At 37.7% G+C, this 13,062-nt stretch overlaps 1 protein-coding gene across 1 annotated transcript in view; it reads right to left on the bottom strand.

Annotated features, from left to right (window-relative positions):
• The window catches only part of PTPN13 (protein tyrosine phosphatase non-receptor type 13), a 239,346-nt gene that overhangs the window by 38,757 nt on the left and 187,527 nt on the right, over positions 1–13,062 (bottom strand). The window contains exons 26-31 of the mRNA XM_044682397.1: positions 11,622–11,715; positions 10,597–10,682; positions 9,204–9,354; positions 8,359–8,573; positions 8,143–8,241; positions 3,221–3,582 (exon numbers count right to left, since the gene is read on the bottom strand). Coding sequence (XP_044538332.1) covers positions 3,221–3,582; positions 8,143–8,241; positions 8,359–8,573; positions 9,204–9,354; positions 10,597–10,682; positions 11,622–11,715 — 1,007 coding nt within the window. The remainder of the gene's footprint in view (positions 1–3,220; positions 3,583–8,142; positions 8,242–8,358; positions 8,574–9,203; positions 9,355–10,596; positions 10,683–11,621; positions 11,716–13,062) is intronic.

Genomic DNA, 13,062 nt, shown 5'->3' with positions numbered 1-13,062 from the left:
GCAACCTCAAACTCTTTTTCACCCTCATGGAGACCTCTAATCCTTTCAGCTGAGTTCTTTCCAAATCCATCAAACCCACACTGGCCACACTCTCTTCTCTTCTCTTCTCTTTCATGACCTCTCAAGTGAATTAGTTAATTCTACATTGTCTTCTCTCAAGTCCCTTGCACCTTTATCTTGTCCTGCAAAGCCTCAGTCTTAGATCACTGCCACCCACTGCTGTCTTTACTTCTGTTTCTGAAGGAAGTTGGAAAAAATCATGAAATTGTGCTAATTGAGTCCACTATAAATTTATGTTACAGAATTTCAACTAGGTGTTCAATTGTGATAAAGTGTTCGCTCTAAACCTGCCTAACTGATTCACTAAAGACTTTTCTAACTTTTTTATCTCTCCTGAAACCTCCTCTGGCTCCCCTTATTCCTTACTCTTTCAGCTAAGAACTTTGCCTTATATTTCACTGAAAAAATTGAAGCCATTTGCTGAGAGATCTTATCTTCCTTCCTTTTTCTCTCATCATTTTGATGTCTTTCTTCACTATCTCCTTCTCTCCCTTCATTCTAATGACATTATCGCAATCACAATAGTTGCCATTTACAAAGCATTTTTCAAATATTATCTTCACAAAAATTCTAAAAGATAGCTATGAGTATTATCTCAACTTACAGATGAAGAAACTGAGGCCAACAGTACTAAAGTGTGTTGCCTAGGGTTATGCAGCTAAGTGTCTTAGGTTAGATTTCAACTCTGGTCTTCTTTCCTCCAGATCCAGCATTCTATACAAGATACCATCTAGCTGCTCACATGAAGAAGTGGTCTTTTTCCTTGCCAAGGCAAATCCTACTGCATGTCCAAGGACCTTGTTTCTTTCTCTCTTCTACAGCATCCCTACTCTCTTACTAATTTTCAATCTCTCCCGGTCTACTGGAAGCTTCCTTATTGCCAAAGAACATTCTGATGTCTCCTCCATTCTCTCTTTTTTTTAATTGATCAAGACCTGATTCCATATTATTGATAGTTGGGCTAGAGTTATCATTTAGTGTCTTCATCCCCAATAATATCTCCATCAGCCCATGTGTTCAAGCAATTGTTTTTCTTCTGTGTTTCTCCTCCCAAGGTTCTTCCTCTGAATGTGACTAGTTTTTTTTTCTCATAAGTCCCTCAGCCTTGCCCTGGATCCTTACATTGCTGTTAGTAGAGAAGTTATGTTCCATTGTACCACAGTGTATCCGTCTCTGTGTACAATGTTCTCCTGGATCTGCTCCTTTCACTCTGCATCAATTCCTCGAGGTCATTCCAGTTGTCTTCTCCATTCTCAAAAAAACCTCATTTGATCTATCCATCTCTGTTAGCTATCATCTTGGAATTTCATGGCTAAACATCTGAAGGGTTGCCTCTACTTTCTTTCCCCTCTCTTTTAAATTTTCTGACCTCATCACTCAACCAAAGTTCCTTTCTTCAAAGTTACTAATGATCTTTCTTTAAAAAAAAAAAAAGACATTTCATTCCTCCCCCTCTCCCCTCCAAACATTTTTTAGCATTCTTTTTTTTTTTTTTTACTTTTTTTTTTTTTTTTTTTTTAAACCCTTGTACTTCGGTGTATTGTCTCATAGGTGGAAGATTGGCAAGGGTGGGCAATGGGGGTCAAGCGACTTGCCCAGGGTCACACAGCTGGGAAGTGGCTGAGGCCGGGTTTGAACCTAGGACCTCCTGTCTCTAGGCCTGACTCTCACTCCACTGAGCTACCCAGCTGCCCCTTCTTTTTTTTTTTAATTTTGAGCTCCCAATTCCCTCCTTTCTTGAGATGGGAAGCAATTTGATATATATTTTACTTGGGTAACCATGAGAAACATTTTTCCACATTAGTAATTTTGTGGAAAAGACCTCAAATGAAAAAAGGAAAAAGAAGAAAGAAAATGAAATGTTTCAGTCTGTATTCAAACTATTAGTTCTTTCTTGGAGGGCAAGCAGCATTTTTCATCATGAGTGTCTGGGATTGTCTTAGGTCACTGCATTACTGAGAATAACTAGATAATGCTCTCTTAATTGTCAAATCCAATAGCCTTTTCTTGGACCTCATTCTGCTTAACCTCTCTATTGCCTTTGACACTGTTGCTCACACCTTCCTCTTTGATACTTAGCTCTCTAGGATTTCAGAACTCTGAAACTCTCTCCTGGTTTTTTCCTCCTTCCTATCTCTTGCTGGATATATTCAATTAAGCCATGCCTCCAGCCATGGGCATCATCAGTCTCTATACTATTTTGCTTGTTGATCTCATCAGTTCCCACAAATTAAATTATAATCTCTATGCTTGGAGATTTGATTCTTTAACCTTTTTCCTAACTTCTAGTTTCACATCTCTAACTGCCTACTGGATACATACATACATACATTCATACATAACTATATGTCTTGTAGACATGTTAAACACAACATGATCAAAACTGAACATATTATTTTCACCTCTTCTTCACCCTCCACCCCCCAAGCTCTCTCCCTTCCCTTCCTTTTATTCCTATTTAAAAAAAAAGACCTTACTTTGCCTCTTAGAATCAATATCCTGTATTGATAGGCAATGAGACTTACGTGACTTGCTCAGGATCACCAGCTAGGAAGTCTGAGGACAGATTGAAACCAGGACCTTCTGTCTCTAGGCCTGGCTCTCAATCTACTAAGTACTTAGTTGTCTCCCCATTTTTATTACTTTTGAAGGCACCACCAGCTTTCGAATTACCCAAGTTCCAAGCCTAGGTACCATCTTTACTTCCTCTTGTTCCATCTTCCTCCAATGTTGCCACGTCCTGTCAATTCTACTTTTATGACATCTTTTGTACACAGGCCCTCATCATTTCACGCTTGGACTACCGCAATAGTCTATGGACTGGTCTCCAAGTTTCAAGTCCCTGTCTATCCCCAGTCCAGTCTGTCCTTCACTTAGCAGTCAAATTAACCTTCCTAAAGGTCTGACTGTGTTAGCCCCTCCTCCGTTCGACACCTTGAGAGAAAATCCATCCAAACTGGGAAGGTGGGTAGGACTTCAGATAAAAAATGACTTAAAGAAATTACTGCTTTGTTCAGGCAGAGCAGCAAGGCTGTAATAACAAGTAATTCAATATTGCTGGATACATTTCATTTTTAGAAACAGGAAAGTAATATTTTTCTAGTGGCTAATGCTAATGAGAATAAAATGCTCTGAGCATTTTGCAAAAATATCAACATACCTGTCCTCATTGTTTGGCCTATTGAGTGGTTCTTGAGGGTAATAAAACATGGTAGAGGCAACATTTTCCTGGCCACTTGCTTCAAATCGACTGTTCTCTGGTGATATGACACTACTGAGATTCTGATGAGAGGCTGAGGTCCAGTTAGTGTTTGTTAGTTGGTTGGGAGTGACTGCTAAGTCTTCTTCCCCACTTCCACTGCTGTAACCATAGCTATCCCTCCTAGAGAGGGAGTGAAATAGCTTTTTGCTTTTGTCAGACATTTCATTTTCATCTGAGCTGGTGCCATGATCCCCATGTGATGGTTGATGGGTTTCTTTATTACTGTCTGGAAATATCTGCACTGGGGAGTGTAGTGGAGTCTGCAATAGATAAAAGAAAATTGTGATCTATTACAGTTAGCACTTATTTATCTGAAGAATTGCTGTGACATTAAGAAAACACTTTGCCTAAGAGTAACATGTGCCAATGATTTCCAGTTACCCTATTTCTTAAAAATGCTGTTTATGACATTTATCACAGACATATACGAAGTGGCATTTTTGGAATAAACAAAAACGCAGTCATATCATGCTAGTAATTTTATTTCTCTAAGAATGAAAGTTTTAAATTTCAATAAGATAGAATGAAAAGGATACTGAACTTAAATTCACAAGAAGGTGAACGTTCCTGCTCTGTCATTATCTGGCTGTATTAACTTAGTTACAATCTCTCTAAGCTTCAGTTTCTTCCCTATTAAAAAAAGGTGACAATAATACCTCACCTTAGTTAATATTTCTCAGACGTGACAATTTTATTTCTAACAATTTCTGACAATACTATTTCTAAGTTCTAATAATGGCATTCCCCTATTCAAAAATCTTAGGTACATAAAAACTCGTTAAGTGGACATTTAACAAAAACCATTCTGAAATTAAACACTGATGAAAAAAAGTATAGTAGAACATAAAAAGATAACTGTATTTAAAATATATATATATAATCCATTCCACACATTACTTTCAAAACTTTCCTACATGTGTTTTTCTCTGTTCTCTTCTGGGTATGAACAAAATGTTTCAATGGCCCTTTTTGTTTTATTAGTACTACAGATCCCTCTGCAATTTCTAGCCTTCTTCCCCAGTCATTCTTTAAAAAACTGAGAGAAAGAAAAAGATTTGTAACAAATAAGCATAGACAAGTAAAATGAGTCTGTACAGTGGCCATGCCCCTAAAATGTAGGATTTCAGTTGAATTTATCCCCTCTCTATCTAAAGGTGGAGAAATGCTACATCAGAGGTATATGAGAGACATGGTTGGTCATTATATTCATCAAAGTGCTAACAACTTTCAAAGTTATTCTTTCTTTACAAAGTTGCTGCCTTAATTGCTTTCCAGTTCTACTCAATTCACTTTATAAAAGGTCACACTACCTATGATTTTCTTTATCAGCCTCTTTTCTCATTTCTGATGATGCAATATTTCGTTAGCCATAGACCACAGTTTACTGAACCTTTTTCCATTTGATAGGCACTCCTTTACATTTTTTCCTTTTCCTTTGCATCAGCCTTTCAGATTAAGGAAATCTGTTTTGCTTTGTGACTACTCCTTTCCCAGTATTATATTCCTTCTTAGCACACTCTCAGTTCCTATTTGTTTTTCAGCTAAGTTGATGTATTTCTATACCAAACTAACTGTGTGTGTGTGCATGTATGTGTTCAACCTTCCTCTGCCTGGTTCATGTAAGAGTCAAATTCATTCAATAACTGATCCCTCCATCCCTTCCTCCATGTTGGTATACTTGTCTCATCTATCTCAATTATGAGAAACAGAAATTCCACCATATATTTCTTTTATTTTACCTCCTCTTTCCCTTTAAAACCTTCAGAACAGAACCAATCCACTCGAGTTCTCTGTTTTTCTTATTTAACTTCCTCAAGAACTTTTGAAAAATATTTAAGCTCTGAAGAGATGCTTGTTTCTTTTCCCCCTTTAGAATGTTATCATTATAGTCTCCTCCCAATGGTTCAAATAAATTTACCTTTAGGTTTCTTGTACTTTTGTACCACTCAAAATTTTACTCAGCTATGGATTTTTCATGAGAAACAATGTAAAGTTCTCTAGTCCATTAAACATCCATTTTCCACCTCAAGAATAATATTAAGCTTTATAGGGTAAATTAATCTAGGCTGTGAAACTACTGCCATTGTTCAGTCATTTTTTCAATTATGTCTGACTCTTTGTAACCCTTTTTGAGGTTTTCTTGGCAAAGATACCGGAAAGGTTTGCCATTTCCTAAATAGGCATAGCCAGGCCAGATTTGAACTCAGGAAGATGAGTCTTATTGACTCCAGGTTCAGTATACTATACACACCATTTAGCTGCCCCCTTAAGAAGTGGAATATTTTATTTTAAGATATTCTTTCATTTTAAGTAGAAGCTGTCAGGTTTTGGGTGATTCTGACACTTGATTTCTTGGTACTTAAATTGCTTCTTTTTGGATGCCTTATAATATTTCTTTAGTAGAATACACTTTTTCATTACATTTTTGTTATGAGTTCCTGGGCCTTTCCCTTTTTCGTAATTTCTTTAAGTCAGTAATTGTTAAGTTCTCTCCAATTTGCTTTGCACTCTACTTCTAATGTATTTTTGAAATTTTCATTGCTAGTTTCTTGATCTAAGAGAATAGTTTTGTTTTTTTTATGGCAGAGTGAATGGAAATTGTGTTTTTTATGGAGTCCAATTAAAGAAAGCTTTACATTTTCTTTTACTTTTCCAATCTTTTGTTCTAACTTTTTTCTTTCTCATGGAGTCAGCGATTTTTTTAGTCTATTCCAATTTTCAGGGATTCCAAAGCTTAGATATAGTTCATCACTTTCTATTGTGAAGGAATTCTTACAAGAATTCTTTCTTCCAGATCTAGAAATTCACATAGTTGTAGAAAATCCATTTTCCCTTTCTTTTTTTTTTTAACTCACTGCTTCTAGTTGTTATGGAACTACTCTCCATTTAAGGAACCTTTAAGACCAATGACATTTTTATATTGGTTGTTATCTTTGGTTCATTCACTCTATAGTTTTACTTGCTATACTGAGAACTTGTGCCAACACCAGGTTCCATACACTGATGCTCTTTTGGTCAAGGGTGGGTCTTATTTAGTCTTTTCTTGGGTCTCCTGAACTGACCACCTCTTCCCAGGTTAATGCTCCTCCTAGATTTCTGAGGTTTAGAGGACTGGATCAAGGGTTCTCTATAGTGTTTCAGGACAAAATACTAAAGATTTAAGAGTCTTGGGGTTTCCTGGTCTAAGAAACACTTGAATTTTCTTCTGCTGTAACCTGTGGTTTTCCAGGTTCCTACTGTGTGTTTACAACCATCTTGGAGCTTTCTTGAGGAGGCCCTTCATTCTTGCTATTTTAAGATAGAAAGCCCTGAATGTTAAACATCTCTGTCTCTTCTTCATCTGGAACCTATGGGCTTCTTTGCCTTTGTTGGGAACCCGTTTCTTACTGCCAATCTACCAGCTGCGTTTTTTTGTGTGGTTCTACATGGAAATTTCTGTTGGGGAGCTGGGTGGTCTGCCTCTGCTTAGTCAACCATTTTTTTGGAATGCAACTGGGTCCTTCCCAATTTGGCTTCCATCTACTTTCCCCAGATTATTTCCTATCCTTTCTCTTTACACACTATTTTCCAGATGATCTAGCTTATTAGCTGCTCCCTAACCCTGGCATGAACTTCCTTGGCTCTGCTTTTGCCCAGGCTTTTGGGCATGCCTATACCACAGTGTCTCCTCCCAAACCTTAGTTACCTTTCAGACTTGTCTCAGGGGCCAAGTCCCATAGGAAGTCTTTCCTTTCACGAATACAATCTACCTAACACCCTATAACTATGAGATCTCTCTCCCTGATCTCTCAGCCTGTTATTTCAAAACCTATCCCCACCCCATTTACCCATCTAGGTAGGGTATAAGAATCTTGAAAGCAGTGGGGACTGACTTTTTTCTATTCTATTGATAGCTAAGTACAGAACCTTGAAAATAGTAGGAACTTAAATGTTTTTTTTTTTGTTTTTTTGTTTTTTTGTTTTTTTTTATCCTGGGACCTTTCGTCTCTAGGCCTGGCTCTCAATCCACTGAGCTAGCCCAGCTGCCCCTACTTTAGGTTGCAGTTTCTTTAGCAGATGTAGTTTTTACAGGGTGGGGTTGCTAGCCCCACGCCCAACCCTCCTCCTTTTTCATCCGGGCTAGGGACCGTCCTTAGCCCAGGAGTGGTAAGGGTGGGCGATAGGGGTCAAGTGACTTGCCCAAGGTCACACAGCTGGAAGTGTCCGAGGCCGGACTTGAACCTAGGACCTCCAGTCTCTAGGCCTGGCTCTCAATCCACTGAGCCACCCAGCTGCCCCAAATGTTAGTTGAATCAAATTCACATTTAAACTAATGAATGCATCAGGCTTCTAATAACTCATTTATGGCTATATGGGTTGATAGCAATCAATTCCAAACTTAGAATTCTCTGTTCCCAGGGATGCTTAAAAATATGAATTGTGATAATAAACATGTAAATTGCCTAGAGGCAAGAACCAGCATGAGATAATATCAGTCTTTTCTGATTCTGAGATTCTAATTGATATGACAGAACTAAACAAAGGCTCTTTAGCAATAAATAATGGTAAGAATAAATTAGCTAAAAAGTTCATTTTCCCTAGCTAAAGCTGTGATAGAGCTTTAAGTTTTTGATAAAAGAATTTCATGCCTCTCTTATATCTTCCTGGGATCTTAAAGCTCATTTGGTACTTTTGTTTTTTAGAGCTGAAGAAACACAAGGTTATAGGTTCACCCATGAGACAGCTAGGACATAGGTCACTGACAACCCAAATGTCACAGAGTTAATGGGCACATTTAAATTCTTTAAAAATGAAAAATACCATCTCCCAGGCAGCCTTACCAAAACAGATGCATCAATTTCAGGCAGTATACCAGGTGGAGGTCGGCAAAGGAGTAAAGAGACTTCTGGAGATGTTCCCCTGAGAACAGAGATGACGTCCTAAAGGAAACATTGATTAAAAATTAAAATATAGTTCAACTAGCATTGAGTTACCACTCTGAAATGCCAATCTTTCTTCCCACTAATGTACGCAAAGGCCACATGTTTGCTACTTACCTGTTGGGAAAGTCCCTTCAGAGAAGCCCCATTCACTTTCATGATGACATCTCCAACATCAATCTGTCCACTTTCTGCTGCTGGCTGGCCAGGAAACAGCTTTTTAACCCTTACGACACTGGCATTCATTTGCTCTGGAATGAGGTTATCTTCACGAGAAAAACTAAAACCTAGACCTGAACTATTTTTCAGTAATTTTACCTCAAATGTGTTTTCTGTAAGAAAAAAAGAATAAAGAGGCTACTTTTATGTATTTGATACGTTAAAAAATTTCCACATGCATAGCAGTTTTTACTAGTCTATCATCCCTTTGCCAAGGTAGTACCAATCTCCCTCTGCCCTCCTCCCAGGTATGGGTCAAATGCTCCACTTGGTCCTAGTTCTAACCCTACACCAAGAGAAATCAGTGTTTATTTTTACACTTCTAGAGATCATGTGGAAACTCAGTTGCCACAGAGGTCCAATAAATAGTTAAGAAAACAAAATTCTGGAAAGGGGGAGAGAATAGATGAGGCATTTTCCAAAACAGCATGTTTTATGCCAAATCAACAAGCATGTCTTCACTACCTCCCATGTGTCAGGCCCTGGACTGATTTCGTCAGTGTAGGCAATGTCCAGTGAATGAACTACCTTTCCAACTCGCTTTTCAACATACAGTACAGGAATGCTGGGTACACCTCAGTTACTGAGAAGTTAAACCCTTTTTCACAGTTACACAACCAGAATGGGGCAGAGATAGTGCACTCTCCCATACTATAATTATGTGTGGTGAAGTGAAAATAAGAGTAACATGAACAAAGAACAATATAAAGGAAGAATAAAATAATGACTCTTCTAGGCCTGACCTTCAGTAACAAAATCATAGTCTCTGGTGTTAGTTATTTTTTTCATGGGTTTTTCCAGGGAAGCCTGCTCCAGAAGAGTGCTCTGTGGAGTTACTGGTGCATGTACTTTGGCTGTTGATGGATGTCCCTTTTCTAACAAGAGATGAACCACCTAGGGAAAAAAATGCAATATTATGATGAATTTTTATATTATATGAATTATATTAATAATATGATGATTTAAGACAAGAAAACAATTAAAAAAAACCCCTTACCTTCCATCTTAGAATAAATACTTGTATTGGTTTTAAGGCAAAAGAGTGGTAAGGGCTAGGCAATGGGGGTGAAGTGACTTGCCCAGGGTCACATAGAAGGAAGTGTCTGAGGACAGATTTGAACCTAGAATCTCCCGTCTCTAGGCTTGGCTCTCAATCCACTGAGTCACCCAGCTGCCCCCAAGAAAACAATTTTTTTCCAATGGCCTACTGGGACTGCTAGTTTAAAAGTCACTTAGCATTATTCACTTACTTTACTTGATACTTTAAATATCTATGACTCAAATAACATAGATACTCTTTTCACCCTTCAATGATCAGGTTAAAATTCTCCTATACTTTGAAAGATTTTTTTATTCGAACTGATGTGTGAAAAATTTGATCACTCTGGACAATCTAGTAAATGAATCTGTCCATATCTAACTAGGCTGGATCTTGGGCAGTATTCACACAATCTGTCAGAGGGTTCACATTAAAATCTTTTCCACTTTATCAGGACCTGGAAGTGGTTGTAGGTGAGGGTATAGCTTTGGAAAATCCAGGGTCACTTTCCTTATGAGGCATTTTAATTGAGCACTAAAAAGATGGAGGGATGAACAGAAGAAGGCAGAAAGAAGGGTGTCCTGACATTTTAAAGACTGGAATCTCATTATGATAAACTTGCTATCAAGCCTCAGAGAAATAATTCCATTTCTCTGGCTAGTATTTTTCATCAACCTCCATGATATACTCAGGTAAAGTACATCTGCATAAAAATCTAACATTTATTGTAGAGGCCACCAAAAGTATGGATGTTAATGTTGCAACACTAAGCTTTCTAGTTTTTTCGTTTTTAAACGAACTTTTCTCTAAATTGCTGCCCATACTAAATATAACTAAACATTGGGAGACTGTATGTTTGCACTTTAAATTTCTTCCTGAAGCTTTTAGCTTTGGGCTAAGACGAAAATATAGAAAGGCAAGCAAATCAAAACCTAGAGTCACCATGATTGACCTTAAGCTAGAAGAAGGAATAATTAGAAAAAATATGAGAATGATAATCTGCTAGATGCACTGACATTATATAGTCTCACTGAATTTGGAGTCTATTTATTGTACTTTTCTGAAAAATTAATAAGGAGGAAAAAAGCATCTATTACCTGCCCTGTGTTTCTTAATGCTTCCACAGCCTGCTTATGCGTTGTTCCTTCCAGACTAACTCCATTAACAGACAGGACACGGTCACCTTAAAGAAAGAAAGGGATCTGGTAAAAACTGAGAACATTTGAGAAAATTTCATATCTTCTTCGGCATATGGTAAGTTTTCAAAAGTATTGTGTGGGGGCAGATAGGTGGCTTAGTGGGTAGGAAGCCAAGCTTGGAGATGGGAGGTCCTGGGTTCTAGTCTGATCTTAGATATTTCCTAGCTGTGTGACCCAGGACAACCATCATTGCCTAGCCCTTATTGCTCTTCTGCTTTGGAACTTTTACTTAGTATTAATTCTAAGATAGAAGGGTTTTAAAAAAATACTGCATGCAATTTTTTCAAAACCATAAGTATAAGAGGACACAGTTCATTATCCCTAAAATAACTTTAAATCAAGATTTTGCTCCCTGAATATCAGCCTTGGAGTCAGGAAGACCTGAATTCAAATCCTGCGTATGGCACTCACTAGCTATGTGATCTGAGGGAAGTCACCTAACCCTGTTTACCTCAGTTTCCTCATCCGTCAAATGAGCTGGAGAAGGAAATGGCAAACCATTCCAGTGTCTTTGCTAAGAAAATCTACAATGAAAATTGGAAAAATGACTGAGCAACCACAAAAAACTTGTATAGCCAGGACCATGGGGAACATGCCCACAGCTGAGCTCTGACATATAGTGGTCTGAATGATGAGGAGACATCACAGACAACTGGACTTTCCTGGTGAAAATATACTTGAAACATGGTCATTGCTGATACAAAGTCTCTGCCCCCTTCCATGAAGCAACTGGCTACATGGCAAATTCAAAACTAAAATGCTCAGCAGTTAAACGTCCAGGTGGTACTGAATTTCCAGAATGGAAACAAGATAGTTTCTGACGCTGCTTTTATCCTTGAACTCATTTTCTTCCTTCAATCTGTATTGACTTTATTGTTTCATTTCTCATATGTGTGGTAAAGGATGGACACAAGATAACTCACCTTTGTGAATTCTACCATCAGACTCAGCTGCTCCCTTGGGAATCACAGCCTTTACATAAATGCCTCCATGTCTGACACTGGTATTTATTCCTCCCTAAGTGGAAAGAAATGTCAGGATCACATTCAAATCTTCCTTAGACTCAAAAAGCACGTGTGATCTCAGCCAAAGGATCAGCCTTGAATTCAGCAGATTCAGTGACTTCTAGACCAATGAAAATGACAAGCCCAAATCCTCTAATATGGAACTTCTTTTAGGAAAATTCTGTATTTCAACCAGAAAACTCTAGGCTCCCAGTCACATAGTGAACATATTTCTGCATGGAGATTGCATTTTTGGATGTTTATATCATGCATTAAGAACCAGATTATAGCAAAAGGCAGTCAGAAACACATTCATGCAAGATTAGTTCTGCCTATGACTATTTGGAAGTATTCTGAAACACAATGTACTTTCTTCCCTCATCTGGGATTGGACTGAACCTGAGATTTCAATGGTAAAGGGAACTTGAACAAAGAAACTGCTCCAGGAGAGCAACCTGCATTCTTGCTACAATTTATGGACTTAAAGAGTTATCTGGGTGAACTAGAAGGTAAGACTTGCCCAAGGTCATACAGCCAGTGTGTGGCTAGCTTCTTGTCTACTCTGTTATGCTGTCACTCTAAGCAGTTAAATTGCCATCATGGTGGATAGACTGTGGGGTCTAAAGCCAGGAAGACCTGCCTTTGGACACTCAATAGTTGTGTGACCCTGGGTAAGACACTAAGCTTCTGTCTCCCTCAGCTTCCTCATCTGTAAAATAGGAATCATACTAACATCTATCTCCCAGGGAGGTTGTAAGGATCAAATAAGATAGCATTTCTAAAGCATTTTGCAAACTTTCAAGTGCTTATGTAAATGATATTATTGTTGTTGTTTTATTCAGGTCAAATATTCTAATGTGAAATTAAACAGCATTTACTTCATTTGGAAAGGCAAAATTAATCTAATTAGCTCCTCTGAATTTGGTAAAATATGCGGCTTTTATTTCCATCCACGACAGAGATAGATAATCTAATTTGAAGGAAGGGGGAAAGTAAATGGACAGAGAAAGTATTAGTATGACTAAACATGCTATTAAATTTCTTCTTTTGATAAAATTGTTTCAACATTTGTTTGCCAGTATCATTTAACTATCATTTTCAAATTGCTTTAAAATGAATTTTGATATATTTGGGGCTATGTTAAATAACTATAAATATTAAAGTTATGTATGTTTTGATTATACTTATGGGTCTTTAAAAATAATAGTGTGTCAAACAATTTATATACAAATGTAAACTCTTTTAACTCCTAAGGCTATGAGTATATATTATTTAGTTTTTGAACACATAAGAATTACGTAAACAGCCCAATTTGTTTTGTAGACAGTCCTAAGCATATATAGAAACAAGTATATATGGA

The sequence above is a fragment of the Gracilinanus agilis genome, chromosome 6 (assembly GCF_016433145.1).
Source record: "Gracilinanus agilis isolate LMUSP501 chromosome 6, AgileGrace, whole genome shotgun sequence".
In the NCBI taxonomy this organism is placed as follows: Eukaryota; Metazoa; Chordata; class Mammalia; order Didelphimorphia; family Didelphidae; genus Gracilinanus; species Gracilinanus agilis.
This window is presented reverse-complemented; position numbering and strand designations above follow the sequence as displayed.